The 20768-nt window shown below is 46.7% G+C and overlaps 1 protein-coding gene and 1 long non-coding RNA gene across 4 annotated transcripts in view; one reads left to right on the forward strand and one right to left on the reverse strand.

Annotated features, from left to right (window-relative positions):
* Positions 1–10438, forward strand: part of Slc16a2 (solute carrier family 16 member 2) — a 111560-nt gene extending 101122 nt beyond the window's left edge. The window contains exons 3-6 of the mRNA XM_026379697.2: positions 1358–1808; positions 2958–3101; positions 7502–7730; positions 9283–10438. Of these exons, the coding sequence (XP_026235482.1) occupies positions 1358–1808; positions 2958–3101; positions 7502–7730; positions 9283–9503 (1045 nt within the window). The 3' untranslated portion in view covers positions 9504–10438. The remainder of the gene's footprint in view (positions 1–1357; positions 1809–2957; positions 3102–7501; positions 7731–9282) is intronic.
* Positions 8358–14819, reverse strand: LOC113175441 (uncharacterized). 3 transcript variants are annotated; one of them, XR_013342532.1, is made up of 5 exons: positions 14723–14819; positions 13345–13504; positions 10448–10600; positions 9138–9209; positions 8358–8779 (listed from the first exon to the last, which is right to left on the reverse strand). It is a non-coding gene; the product is annotated as an uncharacterized LOC113175441 (long non-coding RNA). The 3 variants fall into 3 exon arrangements; XR_003299964.2 differs by having other exon boundaries at positions 14578–14819; XR_013342531.1 differs by lacking the exon at positions 14723–14819 and adding an exon at positions 14175–14349.
* Between the last annotated feature and the right edge of the window lie 5949 nt (positions 14820–20768).

Raw genomic sequence — 20768 nt, forward strand, 5'->3', positions numbered from 1 at the left:
GGGAGTGGCTGTCTCTCAAATTATCAGCCATTCTCTGAAATACTAAGGTCCCTGAATGTGGAGAAAGACATTGAAGAATCCTATGGAAGTTTCAGCCTTCAAGGATTTTGGTTCCTTGCAGATCTTTGTTGTTACTTGGAATAAAGCTTTGGCCACCAGCCAAAGTGGTGTCTAGGTGAGCAGTAGTCATGACCAGTTCCATGTCATTCCAGAGGAACTCAGAGCTCTGACTGAGATAACAGGAAGGATGACTTGGAGCTCTAGCCACAAGTAGAACCATTTTTCCACTGGTTGTGAAGCCATCCAGAAATGTTCTTACAGAAAGAGCAAATGGGGTAGGGCATCAGGGGCAAAACTGCTTTAAGGCACTGACTTAACTCCCTGTAGCCCCTTATATAGCCTTTGCATAGGCTGGTTATGGCTTTGTTTTGAACAACCATGTTTGCTAGGGTGCTGCAATTCATGCTAGATACACAAAGACCTGTACTCAAGTCCAAGCATTATTGATCCCCAGTTACATTACCTTGGGTAAATCACCTCTCTGAGCATCTGCCTCCTCACTTGCAAAATGGGGATCAGAAGGCCCAATTCCTTTGGTGCAACCACTCTGGAAAGCAGTATGGAGATTCCTCAAAAAACTAGGAATGGAACCACCATTTGACCCAGCTATTACACTTTCAGTATATAGCCAAAGAATTTTAAAATCAGTGTACTATAGTGATGCAGCCACATCAATGTTTATATCAGCTCAAATCACAATAGCTAAGTCATGGTGCCAACTTAAGTGCCTTCAACAGATGGATGGATAAAGAAAATGTGGTATATATACCCAATGGAGTATTACTCAGCCATAAGGAAGAATGACTTTATGACATCTGCCAGTAAGTGGATGGATTTGGAGACTATCCTGCTACGAGAAGTAAGCCAGTCCCCCAAAACCAAAGGTTGAATGTTGGGGTGAGGTGAAGAATAGAAGTATAATATATTACACAAAGGGGAATAGAAGGAAGGGAGGGGGGATAGGAAAAGGAAAGACAGTGGAATTAATTTGACATAATTTTCCCATGTACATGTATGAAAACATCATAGTGAATCCCACCATCATGTACATCCATAAGAATAGGATCCTAACTAGAATAAGATATATCCCATGCTTGTATAATTGTATCAAAATGGATTCTACTGTCATGTATAATTTAAAAAAAACAGTAAATAAAAAAAGAAGGCCCAATTCCTTGCCTGCTCTGAGGGTCAATGGCAAGTGGGGCTTGGGTTAAGGGATGGAGGTCTCAAGAGGCCAAACTGGGGAGGCAGATGGTCAGGCTGCTGAGGATAGCTCTCTGTGTCTCTCCCACAGCTCCCTAAGCCTGCGCTACTTCACCTATGGAATTCTGTTTGGTTGTGGCTGTTCCTTCGCCTTTCAGCCATCCCTCGTCATCCTGGGCCACTACTTCCAACGCCGCCTGGGTCTGGCCAATGGTGTGGTGTCTGCTGGGAGTAGCATCTTCTCCATGTCCTTCCCCTTCCTCATCAAAATGCTGGGGGATAAGATCAAGCTGGCCCAAACCTTCCAGGTGCTGAGTACCTTCATGTTTGTTCTTATGCTGCTCTCACTTACCTACCGGCCCCTCCTGCCCAGCTCCCAGGACACCCCAAGCAAGAGAGGTGTCCGCACCTTGCACCAGCGCTTTCTGGCTCAGCTCAGGAAGTACTTCAACATGAGAGTGTTCCGCCAACGCACTTACCGCATCTGGGCCTTTGGGATTGCTGCTGCTGCCCTGGGCTACTTCGTTCCTTATGTACACCTGGTGAGGAAGACCTGCCCTGAACCTGCCTGGAGTCCAGAGGGTAGGGGTGGGGGATACTGAAAGGGCAAAGCTGAGACATTTGGAAAAAGAAACAACAGTGGTTGGAGATAACCAGAGAGGGACAGAGCACAGATCAAGGGAGCACCCCAAAGGAAAATGGGGGGAGTTCCTTATGGAAAGGTCCATACATTATGGTTTCCCTCACAGTGAAAAAAAGATTAGACAAAAAGCCTGGTTGTCAATAAAATATTAAGTAAATAAAAATAAGATGCAAAAACAATTAGACATATTTTGGGGAAATAAGCAGATTGGGATATAAGAGACTGGCCCAGATGGTCTGACAGAGTTTTCTTTTTTTTTTAAACTATTTTTTAAAAATACTTTTTAGTTGTAGATGGACACAATATCTTTATTTATTTTTATGTGGTGCTGAGGATCGAACCCAGTGCCTCACACATGTGAGGAGGGCGCTCTACCACTGAGCTACAGCCGCAGCCCCTGAGAGAGTTTTCTACGACTGTGTGGAATGCTGGTCTTTGTGGTTACATGATTTTGTTTAGAAAATAGCACATATTAGATCTAACTTCATGATGTGTAGTAACCTCTTTAAGGTAATAACAAATCCTGCATTAAAAGAACCCATTCAGCTTTGTTTACTCCAGCATTCACTAAACTTCTATGCCACAGAACTTTCAGTTGTAATCTAGTTGTTATCCTCCATAGACTGTTTCTTAAAACATGCTTTAGAAGAGTTACCTGGAAGTTGGTAGATTATTCTCTCCTGGTGACTGGATACTGTTCCAGCTGTCAGTGTTGGGTCAGGGAATGAGATTACAGAGGAACACTTGGGTTTTCTCAGTTGTAAAGGTTGTGTTGTGTCCTACCAGGGCCTAAAAGGGGCTTGGAGATACCCACCTTCCTTGGCTGTTTCTCAGAAGCCCAACATCCAGATGACTGAGAGATAAACAGCCTTTTGGGCTGTTATAAGCAGGTAGAAAGTTTGTCTTAGAGCCAGGGGTACAGGGAGAGGACTACAGGAGGAGCTCTTGTCCTATTCCAGGAAAGTGAGCAGTAGAGAGTCCTGAATATGCCAACAGTCAGCTTTTCTTCCACCTTGTGTTCTGAGGGTCCTGGTGTCCTGCTTTTCAGATGAAGTATGTGGAAGAGGAGTTCTTGGAAATCAAGGAGACCTGGGTACTCTTGGTGTGTATCGGGGCTACCTCAGGCCTTGGGCGTCTTGTGTCAGGCCATGTCAGTGACTCCATTCCTGGACTTAAAAAGATCTACTTGCAGGTGAGTGTGACCATATGTACACTGTGAGGAAGAATAGCCTGCCACAGGTTATCTCTAGGCTTTGGAATAGATTGGTAGGGTGTGCCACTGCAGTGCCCTGGGCCCTTGTGTGACACAAGAAAGTCAATCCAATTCTCTGAGCCTCAGTTTCCCTTGTTTTCAAGCAAAAGCAATCATCCTTGTTATGCTTCCTTTATCAAGATGGAATGTGTACCCAGTAAAATCAGTGTATATGGAAACTTTTAGAACATTTTACAGGCATTTTAAAAAATTAATAATAGCTGTTCATCTGAAAACAAGAAACTGAGGCCGGAAGTTAAATGCAGACCCCAGTAAGGACTGATTTCATTGCTACCATACACTCTCTTGGAGGACTGTAGGCAACTATAACACTCTGTATGACCCAGCATCTCTCTCCTCTAGGCCCAGGCTCAAGCCTATCATGTCTCATACTTCCAGAGCTACTTGGCATCAAGCACTGGTTCTCTTCCTCTCTCTGGTATTAGGGATTGAACCCAGGGGTGCTCTACTACTGAGTTACATCACCAACCCTGCCAGCCACCCCCCGGCTTTTTGGTACTAGGGATTGAACCCAGGGATGCTTTGCCACTGAACTATATCCACAGCCCTTTTTATTTTTTATTCTGAGACAGGATCTTGCTAAGCTGCTGAGGCTGGTCTTGAACTTGTGATTCTCCTGCTTTAGTCTCCCAAGTTGCTGAGATTACAGGTGTGTGCCACTGTGCCTGCCCAAGCAATGGTTCTCAATTGCCATCCTCTCAGTGGAAATCAAAAACAAAAGGCCAGAAAAGGCCAGACCTCACTTCCCCTCTTTAGTCCTCACTGTACTAACTTATGCAACGAGATAATTCTTTGCTTTCCTATCTCACCTTACAGGTGAGGATCAAAAGAAATGCAGTATTACCAGGTTTTAATCCTTCTGACAGTGACATAGTTTCCTCATATTGTGGGCAGCAGAAACATGGATGCTCCAAAGGCCACTTTCTGTGTGCACTGGGCCCTGTTTTGATTCAAATACAGACTACTACTCAGGTTGTCTGTCTTTGGCTGGCTGGCAGCAATAATGTCTTCCTGATCTGTCTCATGCTTTTTGCTCCTATAGCTGGTCTTATCAGAAGGTTCCTAAGTGTGGAACCCTGTGGGAAGGGCAAAGGCAGCCCCAAGAAACAAATAGTCATGAATTATCCATCCAGAAGGTGGTTGTGTTTGGACTGAATGCCTGGGAAAGCCCTAAGGGCACTTCCAAGGGGCCCTGAAGATACTAACAGCAGGGATTTATCTGTCCCAAGTGTGTTCCTAAATACCCTCAGTTGTTTTGGATAAGGGCATGATTAATTTTTTCCTGTTGTGTTTAATTCCTGTTAGTTTGAGAGATCTGGCCAATCTTCTTTGCCAGAGCTGTACATGCCCTTCATGTCTAGCCAGGCTAAATTCTCATGGCACTGATGGAGAAACTGAGGGAAAGGCTTCTCAGACAGTAATGGCAGAGCTGAACTCCTGTGAAACACTCTTCTCATATCACACCTTACCCTAAGTGACGGATGACAGAGTCAAGTTTCAGAAATAATAATTGACTTGACCAAGGTCAAACCAAGAGCCTATGATTGGGATTATGAAATTTTGAATTTCTGTGCAAATATCAGCAAGTGCTTTATCTGGGTGGCTTTCTGCATTAGGAATATGCATGCTCTTGAAGCCTCTTTCACAAGCCCCCACTCGCCATGGGTCTTCCCTGCCACTATTAGCCAAGATGCCAAAGGGTTCTGGAAATCAGAGTAATCTGGCACTGAGCCAGGGCTTTATCTTGAGGAGAGGCAGCAGCCCCTGCCTAGCCATATAGCTCACATGCTTCTCATTATAGTCTGCAGGAGAGAGATGAGGCCCCAGCAGCTTTTGCTTTCTGTTGTACAGCAGGATTTCCAAGGGACTGGGAAGCATTGCTGGATGGAGGCCAAGTTAGGCTGGAATTCAGTGTTTCTGCTAACTTTTCCCACCCTCTGCTCCTGCTCCTTTTCCTTAGTCTTACTTGACCCAGTTTTACCATTTAAAATAATATAAAACAATCTTAGAACATTATAGTTGAAACACATCTTCATCAACTTATAGTTCAACTCTTTCATTTTGCAGATTGAGTGTTTCAGGCCAAAAGCACAAGACAATGGATAAACTGCTCCTTTCTCTTGAGTTTCTCAAGAGACTCCATCACAGGATTTTTTTTTTTTTTTTTTTTTTTTTTTTTTGTCTCTGGGTCAGATGCAGGAGTACAGGTCTGGGAGAGAAAAGGAGGATATACAGCCTCAGGTTCTGAAAAACCACCCATTAGACCCTGTGGTTCTTACTATTCATGAAGACAGGCATACATGCCTGGCATCTAGCCTCTGCACAGTTTGTTGGCAAGGAAATGGTGACAACCTGCAAGAGAGCCCCACATTGGGCCAGTTCTTGAGGCCTAATTCCCAGTTCCAAGAGGGATTTTTTTTTTATTTCCAAACTTTGGCAAGGCCTCCTAGAGGATGTTAAGAGGCAACTAGATACAATAGGTAGCAATTAGAGCTGATTAAAATCAGTTAATGCCATCCTTTGTGTTATATAATGGTATTAACTCTTAATTACCATAATGGGCTTGGTTGATAGGTGGATCTGGTTTTATCTCATAGTTGTGTGTGAAGCTGGAGTGTCTCCTGTTCTTATTCCTAAATTCTGCCTACCTACCTCAAAACAATCTGGTCAAGTTCAAAGTTTCCCTAACAAAGAGATGTCCTCAGATGGCATTATCCTCTCAAAAACCCAACTAATCCACCTAACAAACCCACTGTGAGCAACAATACAGAAAACCTTTTTTTGTAGATATGAGGATTGAACCCAGGGGCACCTACCACCCAGAAACATTCCCAGCCTTTGTTTTCTGGGGTTTTTTTGTTTGTTTTTGTTTTGGTATGGGGAGCCACACCCCCAGTCCCATTTTGTTTTTTATTCAGAGACAGGGTCTTACTGAGTTGCTTAGCTCCTCCATTGCTGAGGCTAGCTTTGAACTTGCAATCCTCCTATCACAGCCTCTCAAGCCTCTGGGATTACAGGCATGCGCCACAGTGCCTGGCCTCCTCCAGCCTTTATTTTTACTTTTTGAGACAGGGTCTCTCTAAATTGCTGAGGCTGGCCTCCCACTTGCAATCTTCCTGTTTCAGCCTCCTGAGTCTTTGGAATTACAGGCATGCTCACCACACCTGGCTGCAACACAAAAAATCTTTAGAGCCTTAAACAGACTTGACCTCCACTTCTCCCACAAGTTCCTGGGCAAATTGGCCTGCTTATTGACCAACTACGAACTATTGGCAAATCTTTGGGCCTCTTAAGCCCTTAGTAAACAGATCAGGTCTTAGCCTTGGCCCTGGGATAACCTGACTCTGCTGGCTGCAAAGATTGGTGGTTGGGGGGGGGGCAGGCAGTGCTCCTTTCTCTGCCTGCAGCCAAGGTCTTCAGTCAACTTCACAGACACAAGTTGCAAATGACCTTTATGAAAAGATCGGCTGTGTTTCCTGTGGCCCTTCTCTGTTGAGAGAGAAAAACCAGCCATTGCAAAGTGATTGTCTTTGTTTTGGAGTCAATTTTTTTTCTCAGCCCAAAAGAAGGCCCAGAATAGTCAGTGCTCCTGGTCTGGATTTAAGCTTCCTAGACACCCACCTACTAGCTTAGTTTTCCTGAAAGGCCCCTTTGTCGCCTTCTCAGGGTGTCCAGCCAAGCCCAGAGACCCCCAGGGACATGCTGCCTGAGGTGTTTGAGACAGGCGATGTGTCGCATATCCTAAAGCATAAGGAACCTGGGTGAACCCCCTAATGGTTTCTTTCATGTCAAGGTGTTTTCTAAAATCTACCCCCACCAAAATGGGCATTGGCTCCTTCCACATTTTAGAAAGCCATACCTTTCTTTGTATCCCCTATCTAGTCATTGTACAAGCCATCGTCCCTCTTCCCCTTCCTTTTCCCATACTTTACTTGAATCTGAGAATATCAGTGTGACCTGATCCCAGGTCCTGATACCTGAGACACTCAGACATAGGCTCAGAAAGAAGAAACAGCATTCCCTTTATCTCAGAATCCAATGCAAAGACCAACTTCTTGAGGCCAGGGGCCATGTCCTCCCTTTCTTTAGTCCTGCTAGATTCAGTTAAGTTGGGGCTCTCACAAAGACTTTGAACCCTTCATTGAAGAACTTAGAAGGGGCCTGAGTAACTACTTAATCCAACTGCTGTCCTTGTTGACACCCTGCTTCCCCCAACCCATTTTATAGATGGTAGAAATGAAGATCTGAAAAAGGACATGTTATGTGCTATGTGGTCTTGCCTAGTAGCACAACATGACCACAGGCCCTTGCTCCCCTAGGTCCTCTCCTTCCTGCTCCTGGGCCTGATGTCTATGATGATTCCCCTGTGCCGGGACTTCGGGGGCCTCATCGTTGTCTGCCTCTTCCTGGGCCTGTGCGATGGCTTCTTCATCACCATCATGGCCCCCATCGCATTTGAGCTGGTGGGCCCAATGCAGGCCTCACAGGCCATTGGCTACCTCCTGGGCATGATGGCCCTGCCGATGATTGCTGGGCCCCCCATTGCAGGTGAGGTTGATTTCCAGGGAGGGCATGAGTCAGAGACCTGTTTTCCATAGGCTGTATCTCTGTTTAAGGTCCCCTTTCCTCATATTTTCTGCATAAGCAGCCTTGTCAGAGTGCATGAAACCCCTTGCCACCATTGGTGAAGGAGATTAAAAACAGTACACAGGCATGGATTCATTTGGGGGGGATGGGTTTTCCATGATGGTGTTTCAGTGGGGTTTTACTATAGTCAGCATGGCTCCTTCCAGGAAAGTAGAGGGAAAAATGGGTTTGACCTTCTTGACCATTCTATTTGTCCAGTGTTCTCTTGCTCCCCTCACAGTTAAGTGATTATTTAAGGTAGTCGAGTAAAAGAGGTAGGGAAAAAAAGAAAGCTGGCCCTAGTTTTATTAAAACTTTGAGATGTCCTTTTCTTTCTCCTCCTCTACTGGCTTAAGAATTAAACTTATTAAGGAAACATCCCAAGACTGAGCCAGTGAGGTTCACCTCCAGCAGGCAGCAGGCAAAGTGCTGGTGTGCCATTTTTCAGCACTCCTAGTTTCTCCCTCCATCCTCCCAGGAGAGCACTGTTGGTAACCGAGGGAACATAAGAAATAAGAAACCCAATGAAAAGAGAAGTTCATTTCCTTTCTAGGGTTTTATTACAAACACTGATTCATGGGTTAGCCTCCCCTAAGTTGGTCAAATGGGCTAATTCAACAAATACTCCTTGAACACCAATTATGTACAAGGTGTTGTGAGGGTGCCATGTGACAGTGGCAAAAGGTTTCATTCAGGCTCTTGTGCAACAGTCACACTGCCTACTGGGGGAGGGGAGACTCTATCCAGTCCCCGATGGCAACAGTGGTCCAGAATCCACAACTCTTTCCCTTTTTCTTATCTCCTGAGTAAGCAAAGGGACAAGGGCATCCTTGCCTTTGCTTCTGGGCTCATCCTCCTTATGAGGTAGCTCATGTTAGCTTCTAGAGGTGAACAGGAAGAGGCCTTGCATCCCATGCCAAACACATCCATGGTATTGGCAGCTTAGAGGAAGCCAGAGGGGCCAACCATATCTAAAACGGAAAAAAAAAAGACATGTATGACTTCTTCCTAGGGGAACTGGAACTTCAGAGAAAGGGAACCTCAGAGAAAAAGTAAATAGGGACTCAGCTAAATTGTTCCATGAGAATAAATGGGAGTAGGGGTGGGGAATATCACTGTGAACAGAGACAAGGCTTGGCCTTCCTTCCTTGGAATTATTTTAAACTAGATTCCCTCCTAACACCATCCCTAGGAGTGACTGGAAGGTAGCTATAGTTTGATGAAAGTTACAAATGTGGAAATCTTAAGAGGGGCTTCATTCTCTCCTTTCATAATAAGCATTCAGCTCAAGGGCCCACAGCCCCATTACCTCAGGGAGGAACCACTTGCCTTTAAGTTGAGGGAACTCCCAAGTCAAGACAGTGCAGGCCAAGATTCTCTGGATAGGCACTGGGATGGCCCCTAGAAGAGGCAGAGAGCAACTTTGGGTGGTAGGGAAAAGCCGAGCTTGACTTGTGTCTCTTGACTGTTTCAGGCCTCCTCCGCAACTGTTTTGGGGACTACCATGTGGCCTTCTACTTTGCCGGTGTGCCCCCCATCATTGGGGCTGTAATCCTCTTCTTCGTCCCTCTCATGCATCAAAGGATGTTCAAGAAAGAGCAGAGGGATTCCAGCAAGGATAAGATGTTGGTCCCTGATCCAGACCCCAATGGGGAGCTGCTGCCAGGCTCCCCAAACCCCGAGGAACCAATCTAATGCCTCTTTTTTGCCATTGTGTGCTCCTCCCCAGCTCTTCCCCTTATCCCACCCTGCTCAGCATTTACATTTTTTGCCACCAGCACACTAGTTCCCAAACCTGTGCACACAGCATTTCAGCCACCTGACCATCCCCTTGGAGCCAAAGCTCTAGGTGTTCCAAACTCATTAACCAAATTTTCCCCATGAATGCCTTTAAACTTGCCAGGGCCCTTCTTCTCCCAGGAACTGGGAAAGCTTGAGATTTCCCCCTGGCCTTTGGAACCTCTCCATATACATTCTAACCCCTGGGGGAGGAGGATGATAGAACCTCCAGGCCCCAGCTTGTTAGTCGCCCACTAAAATTAACTGCCAAAGGTGCTACTGTGTCCCCAGGAGCCTAGTGGGAGAGACTCAAGCCTCTGATTACTGAGAAATTTATTGCCATTCATCCTTGGAAGCCATTTGGGTGGTGGGGGAAGGGAGGCAGAATGAGACAAGGAGCCTTGTTTAGTCTCACAAGTTCCTGAGGGCTGTGGCTTCCTGAGAGCTGTATACAGGTAGTATCCCCATGATATGGTTGGTTAACAGTCTGCTTCTCTCTTCCTTTCCTTTGATTTTTCTCTACTGCCTCCTTTCCATTCTTTTCCCTCTCTATTTCTTTTTATGATTGTCACAGATACATAGGTGCTTGGAGAAAGGAGGGACCCAGAGCTTGGGCCAATCAGCCTCATATTGGCTCAGTCCAGCCCTAACACTAGCATTAATCCCGTTCATCTCAAGCTGAGCCTCATCTCACTTTTTGGCTCAAGCTGATATAATCATAGACTGGAAGAGTAGAATATCACACAGGGAAAGGACCTTAAACACCACAAAGTTCCATGTTCCACCCACTGTTTTTTACAGATTTTCCAAGCCAATGCATTAACCTGGAGGCCTTCCCAGTCCCCCATCCTTGTATCCACCTGTCAAATGTGAAGAAACTCCTTTCATCTCAGCAGGCAGAGGAGGACTAAGGACAGTGAGCTGGCGTGGTGCAGGGAGGGCCAGTGGCTATTGACATAGTGAAAGACCAATTCCTCCATCTCTTAGTTTTCATGACAGGTCAATATTTCCACCTGGCCAGGACAGGAAATGGACTGTTTTAGGAAAAACCTCATTCAGAACCTGGATCCCCAAAGGTACAGGCAGCAGCTGCACACAGGGTTGGACAATTTCTTTTAGGAAGGGGAAGCCACCCTAGCTTTTACCACCCAGTGTTTTCCCCATGCTGGACATCCTGGGCCACTCTGCTTAGTGGGCATTAATGGTGCCAGGAAAGGTAGATTCTGGACCACCTTCTTCCCTCTGAAGTAGGTACCAGATGCTTCCCTATACCCAGGCTCTGCGCAACAATCTTACTGAAGAGCATTCCAGGTGCTCCTGGCTAGGGGCAGTGGGCTCTGCCAGGCTGTGTCCAGCTAGCACAGCTCACCTCATTAGGAGCTCAGCCTCTCTCTTCCCTCTGTCTTTGTGTCTCTTTCTTCCCTCTCTGGGCCTTTGTTTATTGTGTTCCTGTCACCCAACCTTTCATCATCTTTTTGCCAGGCACCCCTGGCTGTCACTTGGAGCCAATAGTAATGTGCCACCCTAAACCAGGGTCATCCTACGGCCAGGAGGATGAGGTTGCCCTGAGGGGCTCCAAAGAAGACAATGGTCCCCACACATGAATTTTTCCGTTACAAACAGGCAGCTGGGGCATGGTTGGCCTCTGAAAGTTTCATTCAAGGCCAAAGTCTGAGCCCCCCCACCTCTGCTGGTCCTAGTCCAGCTCTTATCAACTCCCTGAAGGAAAATCCACTGGTTCTTGGCTCTGTAAGTAGGAAAGGGCCTAGTTAGTAGCCTGTCAGCTCAAACAGCAGTGGAACAGGAGAAGATGGACTGCAGGAGCCCTGTAACTCCTGAGAGAGACCATTGGAAATACTAGAGCAACAATGCCCCTGCTTCCATTCCTCCCTGCCCCGCGCCCACTGAGATGCTGGCGGGTGGTCCCGCAGGGCCTCCTTTGTTGCTCAAGACTAGATAGATTTTAAAAATCAGGCTGCCACCCACTTCTCTCCAGTTGAAGGAAAGATATTCACAGGTCCCAAATCTACCTATTCAGGTGTCACTTAACATTGACAGGGCGTCAATTTACTTCTTCCACACATGTGCATATGCATGTGCATGTGTGGGCTTGTGTGCTTTTGGAGAGAATTGTTGGTTGGAAAAAGCAGCACAGTATTAATATTTAGAGTAGGATGCAGCCTCTTAAGCACCACAGTTAAACCTAGGAGAACGAACAAAATTTCAGAGCTTGAGACCTGGGACATTTAAATCCTCAAGGGGTTTGGAACAAAATAAACAGATATAAAAGTTTGGTTTTGGTATGGATGTTGCCTACAAGGGTGAAATAGTCAACCTGGTTAACAGCAGGAAGTTTGGCTTCAGAACTGAAGCCTCATTCTAAATCAGATTTCTGCCAGGGTCTGTGCTCTCTGAAAGAGCGGACATTTGAAAAGGAGAGGAGCTATATAAGGCTTTGGGTTTGGGTGGACTGTTTGAAACTTCATTTGCTAGGGAGCTCTGAAGTGGAAAAGTGGCTACTTTACAAAATGAGAACATGGTTACTGGCTGAGTCAGAGTAAAAGCCTGCCAAGGCCACCACCTTGCTATAAATGTGCCTTCCTGAAAATTGGCAATGACCTTAGCAATATTACAATTCAACCCCTTCTCTCTCCCTTATTGATAGGGAACCTGAAGAGATTAGCTGGGTTACATAGCCCTACAGTGACAGCCTGGAATGGAGGGTGATACAGCAGAGAGACCTACAAGAATGACAAAACTAGGAGTAAACTTAAAGTCTCACTTGTCCATATTCTGCATTGAATTTAAGTGGGGAAATTGAGGCCTAGAGAAACGAAGGGCCTGCTGCAGATTCACACAGTTCATCAGAACAAGACTTGAACTCAGGTAATTAACTTCCAGTCCAATCCAAACCCCTTGTTTGCCAGATGAAGACACTGGCCCTAGAAAGGAAAAAAGGACTCGTCCACTTCACTCAACCACATAGAAGCCCATTTCTAAAAGGGTGTCAGCAGGACCAGCTCTTAGTGGAAATAAAAGCTGAGCAGTGTGACTCTCGGCATACCCCATTGCTTCACAATTACTCTCATTCCCAATCTACACAAACTTTTGGTTTCTCCCTCCCATTCATTCTAGACCTTCAGGAAGCCTTGGCCTTGGAGGCTTCTTTCCACCAACTGCCTTTCTACTCTGAACACCAAGAGCAACCAATAAAGTCCATCTCCTTCTGGCTGTGCAATGGCCAAGACAGGGACAAAGAGAAGAGACTAGTTTCCTTTGGGAGTGGGTGGTTTACCACCCAGTTCTTAGCTATTGTTGTTTCTCCTCTGCTTGGTGCAGACACCCTCAGGCTGCCGGCCTCTTCATCTCCTCCCACTGAGGCTAATTACTTTGTCCAGCTGCCAGGCCTCAGGCTCTCCCACCCAAGATCTGCTGCCCCTCCAGTCCCTCCCCCAGCAGCCCGAAGAGCTCAGTCTGTGTTTGATCACTCAGGATCGTTAGATTTCAAAGCTGTGGAATCCCATAATTTTTATGAGCATATGCTCTCCTCCAGGGCCTTTTCATGTCTGAAAAGGCAGCCAGCAGCTCCCTGCCACTTCTCCACAGTAGCACAGCAAGCCAGCTGATGAGGATTACAAATCCCGGGTGTCTGACAGCTGGTGCCCCATAGAGTGGGACTGGTTAGAGTAAGAACACTTGAAGCAAGTTCTGCAATTGTAGCGGAGACCCCAGAGGAACAAGGAAAGGGATTAGATACCCAGGAGGTTGAGGAGGCTGTTCTTCAAAGGCCCTTGATTCCTGCCTTTCAGCTCTCTCTAGTGGTCATCAGATACAGAGCTCCAGGCCTGGTTTTCATGTCTTTTCAGCAGTATTTCCTAGGAACCTGATGTGTGTCAGGCACTGCTAGAACCCAGGGACTTCAGGAATGGAAAAAAAAAAAAGAAAGAAAGAAAAGAAACAGAATTAGAGACAACAATGTGAGGCAACACAAGAAGGAATTTGTACTTTCTTTTTTCCAAAATATCTTCCTCTGGGCCTTAGTGTCCTGGAGTATACCACCCCCCACCCCCGACGTCAAAACTCTACTTTGGGGCAGAGAGGGGACACCACGCCCCCACTCCCACCCAGGCGGGCGCGTCCCCTCCCCCCTGTGCTCCCCGAGACTGGCCTCCCGGGGGCCAGAGTCGCCCGGAAGAACAAATCTAGCTTCAGCGTCGGTTTCCTGCTGAGCCCGAGCCGGATAAAATTAGCCCATTGCTCACATCTAACAAGTGTCAGAGCCCCGTCCAGCTGGGGGAGGGGAGGCGGAGCCAGCCGGGCCTCTTTCGCGCCCGCCGGGGCCAGTGCCACCAGCCGACTGGCAGCACCTGTCCTGTGGCCCCTGCCCAGGGCCCCCTCGCTCCCCTGCTCCTGCCAGAGACTATGGCCCCAACCGACCTAGAAACCCGCGGGGCGACCCCTGCCCCCCTTCCTACCCACCACACTCCCGCTCTATTTGCCCTGGAAGCCACCCTCCCCCCCCCCCCCCGGGATCGAGGGGTGCTAATCGGTACCCTTCCCCCCCAGGTCCCCTGGCCCGCCCCGCACTCTGGGGATGCCTGGGATGGAGATGGGGCTGGGGACCCCGGCTGTGGCTCCTGGTCTTGTCGCCGGCTTCTGGGGGAGGGCAGCGGGGGGTGGTGCACGGGGTTGCCGCCCCTCGGCGGGCCTCCCTCCGTTCCCCCATCGGGGAGGGGTGACCACCCGGGAGCCGCGCCACGGAGACGCATCTGCCCCTGCTACTCAGCGGGAATCCGGCCCGCCCAGGGGCAAGGGGAGGGAGAAGGGCAGGAGGAGCCAGTCTCCGCGCGCCAACGGGCCCGAGGGCCCGAGGGGTAGGCGGCAGCTGCCCGCTCGCCCGGGCTCTGCTCCTCCTCGCTCCCCCACCGCCCGGCTCGTGCCACGGCCACCAGTGGCTGCAGCTGCAGCGGCGACGGCGCCCCAAACTCACCCCCGCCAGCAGGGCGACTACTACACGAGGCGCTCCCCTTGGGCCCCTGAGAGCCCCTTCCGAGGGCCTCCCTCCTCCCTCCACCCGAAAGCGCCGTCCCAAAGCCCCAAGGGTGAAGTCTGGCCGCTGCTAGCGAAGGGCCTACGTGAGCCCAGGCTCGAGGCCGCCAGGATGAGGGGCCTGGGGGCGGGGACCGCCCGGAGGAAACGCTCCTGCGGGGGCAGCCGTCCTCTGCCCTCCTTTCCGACCTCCAACGCTGGGCCCGCCCCGCGGGGCCGCCTGCTCTCTGAGGTCAGCCAGTGGCGCTGCACCAGCCAAAGACTTGGCCCACCGCTCAATCCCCCGCCCAGCCTCGAGGAGACAGTCCCAGAGGAAGCGGGTGTGTGGCTCAGGGCTGGAGCGCACGCTTTGCATGCTCGAGGCCCGTGCACGCGTACACATACAGAGCATAAAGTGAAACGGAACAACAAAAACAAAACTTCCTCAGAACTCTGGGCTTCCACCTCGCGGGCTCAGGCCGGCTCCCCCACCTCACAGTCCCACCAACTGCCCAGAGATCACACAGGTGAGCAGGCACAGTTGCCTAGGCTGGAGAACTCTCTTCGTGGTAGCGGTGGGAAGGAACACCTTGTGTCTTGAGATCAGCCCTCCTCAATTTGCTCCTTACAGACACCCCTCCACCCACTCTCCACCAACCTGCTTCCTTAAGCCGAGGAGGAACCTTCACTAAGGTGGATTGGCAGCCACCTGCACTACCCACACACTCCCTTTCCCAAGGTGGAGGCTTCTGAGGAGGGCCAGCCTCACAGATCCTTCTTTCTTAAGGCCAGAGTTTCCTCCTGTCAGTCTGGGATCTCCCAGCTGTCTGCTTATTTCACACCTCTGCACTCTATACACACTGCAGACACTCCGTCCCTCAGCTCCTGAATGAAGGGCCTCCTCCAGCGCAGCTGGACACAGAGGCCCCCTCTAATGGTAACAAGGGCTCCCTCACCTGTGGGAGGACAATTTACAGTTCACATGTGCTCTCCTATCCTTCATCACACTTGACTCTCTCCCTTCAGCCAAGAGAGGCATCTGCTTTGTGTGTGTGTTGCTGGGGATTGAACCCAGGGCCTTGTGCATGCTAGGCAAGCACTCTATCAACTGAGCTACACCCCCAGCCTGAGGCAGCTGCTTTTAAGTTTCACAGATTGAGAAATTGAGGCCCAGTGGGAGCCAAATGCCATTTGTTGACTTTTGTTGTTAACATTATGTTGACAAAGCATAGGTGCTCCAAACAAATATATCTTAATTAACTTTTTCTAACCAACTGAGTTTTTCACAGTCCTTGTCACAGTTAAGGGTTAAGGTAGTAGGAAGAAATCAAGGGCCAAAATTAAGAACCCCATCTCCAAGGTGCTTCCACTCAACTTCATGGAATGTGAGAAAAATCTTTTTCTCCCCTGACCTCTCAGAAAGCCTGCTTGCTGCTTCTAAAGTCAGTACCTGCCCCACCCCATGCCCACTCTGTCTCCCAGTGAAGGGTCTGGACAGGGAGTGGGAATATAGCACCAATATGGAGGTATGAGGGACAGCAAAACTGAGCTAGAGTCCTTGTGCTTCTCCCATACCAGCCTCCCCATTGGAGGGCATGAGGAAAAGGAACTAGGGATCTGTCATCTGCCTTTATTTTGGAGTACCTATCACTGCCTTCAGGGGTCCTCTGGCCTTCAAAATTGGGGTAAAACTCCAAATGAGCTCCCTTACACCTTGCTTTCTCAGTCTTTTTCTCATCATATAATAAAATCATTACAACTTAATTTTCAGGGCCTTGCTTGATGTCTGTAGGCCAGCAAAAGGTCCTTTGTCTGGTCTAGTTATGGCAGGGGGAGGGGGACATGGAGTAGTTCCCGGGAGGCTCTGCTTTCCTGAAAAAGGACTTGTGTGTCTAAGATATCAACACTAGCTCAAGGGGTCTCTCCCTTTGAGAATTCCAGCACTGGGCCAAGCTACAGAGGGGAAGGGAAAGAGCAGCAAATGTTATGCAAATAAGGGTAAAGGAGCTCCCAAGGTAGCATATGGGGAAGAGAAAAGGGTAAAACATACCCAAAACCCCTGCCCACATGCTTTATTGAAGTGGACTTTTACTGTATGTGCAGCTCCCACCCACATCCCCAAACTGGGGCTGTTATCTTCCACCTGAATTCCACTGACTCCAGTTGACAGATTCCTTATATTTGCAGGAGAGCTTGGTGTTTTCTAGTATCCCCCACCCCTCACTGCTGTTTTTCTTTGGGTTCTAAATCCCCTGATCACAATAAGTCTTTGCCTAAGGCTAGGAGTATAGCTCAGTGTTAGAGCCTGTGCTTAGCAAGCCCAAGCCTTGGGTTAGACCCCTAGCACCAAAAGAAAAAAAAAAAACAACTTTGTCACCTCAAATAAGTCCTAGCCTAAGCCTTTCCTTCAAGGTGAGTAGTTTCAAGCATTCAAGCAGTCCCTTCAAGGTTAGTACTCACCTGTCAACCACAATGGCTGGGTCCACAAAGCAGGGAGAGCCAAGTTTGATACAGGGCCAAGTTTCTGGGAAAGTCAAGTTCCAGATAAAGCTAGTTCCGGTTCAGTACTTCTGTAAATAGTTGTAACTACTGAATTCCAAAAGCACTTTAACATTATGTTGACAAAGCATAGGTGCTTCAAACAAACATATCTTAATTAACTTTTTCTATCCAACTGAGTTCTTCACAGTCCTTGCTAAACACAGTTAAGGGTTATCCTAGTCGGAAGAAATGGTGGAGAGCTTTTAAATTGCTCTCTGTGAATCAGAGGTACCTCAAGGTCCACTGTAATATGTGGAATGACAGAAGATTATATAGAGAGTTTGGGCCTCTCTTCCCTTTGAGCAGATTAAGTTTTATCATTGAAAAATGGATTCTGCTGTTAAAAATTTAGGACAACTTTATAGCAGGGTGTGGTGGTGTATGCCTGTAATCCCAGCCCCTCAAGGTCAAGACAGGAGGATAGCAAGTTTGTGGTCAGTCTCAGCAACTTAGAGATACCCTGTCTCAAACAAAAATTACAAAAGTTGGGGATACAGTTCAATGGTACAGCACCCCTGGGTTCAATCACTAGTATAAAAAAATTAAAACAATTTTTAAGAATTACTTCTATTCAAGACTTATGCTTCTGGAAAGACCGATTTTACGTATTTTTCTTTGTTCCTTCCATGAAGAACAGCTTAAAATGCTACGTAGTATATAAAACAAACCTGAAATGTGTAGAGAAGGCTGACCAGCTAGGGAACTTAGAACTTCAAGAGCGACTCTCCTGAGGTGAGTGCTCTGTGTTTTCTTTTTGCCTCATATATCCTAGAGTTGGTACTAGAGAAGCCAGAAACCCAGAAATACTAATGGGAATAAAAAGCCCAAGAAAATTTTGCTTTCTCTAGCCAAGAACCAGAAAAAGAGCAGCCCAACAAGACTGAAAACTTTCACACAATAGCCACTCTACTCTTGTCACACATTATGGAAGAAACTGGTCCCATTCTCACTCTAGCCAACAAAAGTGAAGTGGAGAGCCTAGATTTCCACCTTCTTCTTACTGTGACAAAGCACCTCCCCTCTCCATCATCAGGGTGGCATCACAGAAAGCCATATAGGGAGCCCAGACTTTTGTCCCTGACAGTAAGGTGACATCCCTGCCCCTCCCAGCAGACTGGGCATTCTCAGTAGAGGCCTAATAGGGTGCCTGAGCTCCCACCCCCACCAAGCAGTAATGAGGAGTCCCTCAACAATTGGATGGCAACAGAGGTCCCATGGGAATCTGGACTTCTACTTTGATTTCGCAGTAATGAGGCAGTACCAGGCTGTCAGAGGAGTCCTGCTACAATAGAAGATTTAAATAAGAGCAACAGTATTATTACATATCACTCAAAATGTCTAGGTTTTAATAAATACTCATCATACCAAAATATCTTACTAGAATTGAGAAAATATCAACTTGTAAGAAAAAAGAAAACCAATGCCAACAGAGAAATGACACAGATGTTAGAATTATCTGAAAAGGAACTTAAAGCAGCCATCATAAAAATGCTCCAATGAGTATTTATGAACATGCTTGAAATAGACTAAAAATCAGAAAATTCCGGTAAATAAATAGAAAATATAAATAGAAAAACAAATGGAAATTTTAGAACTAAAAGCTAAAATAACCAAAAGGGAGCCAGCTATGGTGAGGCACCCTTGTAATCCCAGCTACTCAGGAGGTTGAGGCAGGAGGATGGCAAGTTTGAGGCTAGCCTGAGCAACTTAAGGAGACCCTGTCTCAAAATAAAAAATAAACAGGGATGAAGATGTAGCTCAGTGGTAGAGCACCCCTCTGCTCAATCCCTGGTACTACAAAAATATTTTTAATTAATTAAATAAAATTTAAAAGAGGGGTTGGTGTTATAGCTCAGTGGTGGAACACTTGCCTACTATGTGTGAGGTACTGGGTTTGGTCCTCAGCACCACATTAAAAAAAATTAATAGGGGCTGGGGTTATGGCTCAGTGGTAGAGGGCTCGCCTTGCACATGCAAGGCCCTGGGTTTGATCCTCAGCGCCACATAAATAAATAAGATAAAATTATTTTAAAAATTAATAAATAAAGGTATTGTGTCCATCTACAACTAAAAAAATATTTAAAAATTTTTAAAAGAAAGTAGACTGGAGGGCTCAAGTGGTAGTGCGCTCGCCTGGCATGCACAGGGTGCTGGGTTCAATCCTCAACACCACATAAAAAAATAAAATAAAATAAAGATTGTGTCCACCTAAAACTAAAAAATAAATATTTTTTTAAAAAGAAAATAGACTGGAAAAAATAATAGAAGCCAGGTATGGTGGCATATGTCTGTAATCCTGGTGACTTTGGAGGCTGAGGTAAGAGGATTGTAAGGCCCTGACTGGACAGGATAGAATGAGATTGATAGGATAGGATAGGATAGGGCTGAGGATGTAGCTCAGTGGCAGAGCACTTGCCTAGCATCCACAAAGCCCTGGGTTCAACTCTCAGTTCTGAAAAAATAATTAGTAGTCCCTAAGGGAACTGTGGGACCATGACAAAAGATCTAACATTCATGTTATCACAGTTCCAGAAGGAGAGGAGAAAAAGGTAAGACTGAAAAAGTGTTCAAAGAAATAAAGGCTGAAAACTTCTTGAATTTGGCAAAAGACATAACCCTATAGATTCAAGAAGCTGAGTGAATCCCAAATGGAATGAATTCAAATAAATCTATGCTAAGACATATTATAATCAAATATCAGAAAACTAAACACAAAACGAACAAAACTATCTTGAAAGCAGTGAGAAAACTAAACCATGACACCTTATAGTTATAAAACTATTGACACCTTAGTTTTAGGGAAAAACCAATTCAAATAAGAGTGGATTTCCTATCAAAAATTGTGGAGGGCGGAGAAAGATTTCACAATTTTTTCAAGCACTGAAAGAAAAGAACTGTCAACTCAGAATTGTATCTTTGAGGAAGGAAGAGGAAATCAAGACATCCTCAGATGACGGAAAATTAAGAATTTGTCACAGCAGGCCTATCCTAAAATATGGTTAAAGGAACTTCTTGAAACAGAAATGACAAAAGAAGGAATCTTGGAATACCAGGAAGAAAGTATTTGGAAAGCAAAAATATGGTATTTTAGGAGATCACTAGGCCATAGGGCTCTGATTTCACCAATGGATTAGTGTTCTTATAAAAGTGCTTAAGGGAGGAAGTGCATTTGGTCTCTTATGCTTTCACCTTCTACCATGTGAGGACGTAAAAATGGCACCATCAATGAGACCCTCACTTGACACTGAGTATGCCAGCACCTTGATACTGGACTTCTTTGCCTTCTGAACTGTTAGAAATAAATTTGTATTATTTATAAATTACCCAGTCTCAGGTATTTTGTTATATTTGTTATAATAACACAGAATAAGACACACAACATATCAAAATATGTGGGACAGAGCTAAAGTATTGAAAGGGAAATTTATAGCACCAAATGCTTTCATTAGAAATTAGGAATGGTGCTGGGTGCGGTGGCACATGCCTGTAATCCCAGCCCCTCAGGAGGCTGAAACAGGAGGATCACGAATTTAAAGCCAGCCAGCCTCAGCAAAAGCAAGGCACTAAGCAACTCAGTGAGACCCTGTCTCTAAATAAAATATAAAATAGGGC

This window comes from Urocitellus parryii, chromosome X (assembly GCF_045843805.1).
Source record: "Urocitellus parryii isolate mUroPar1 chromosome X, mUroPar1.hap1, whole genome shotgun sequence".
Lineage (NCBI taxonomy): Eukaryota > Metazoa > Chordata > Mammalia > Rodentia > Sciuridae > Urocitellus > Urocitellus parryii.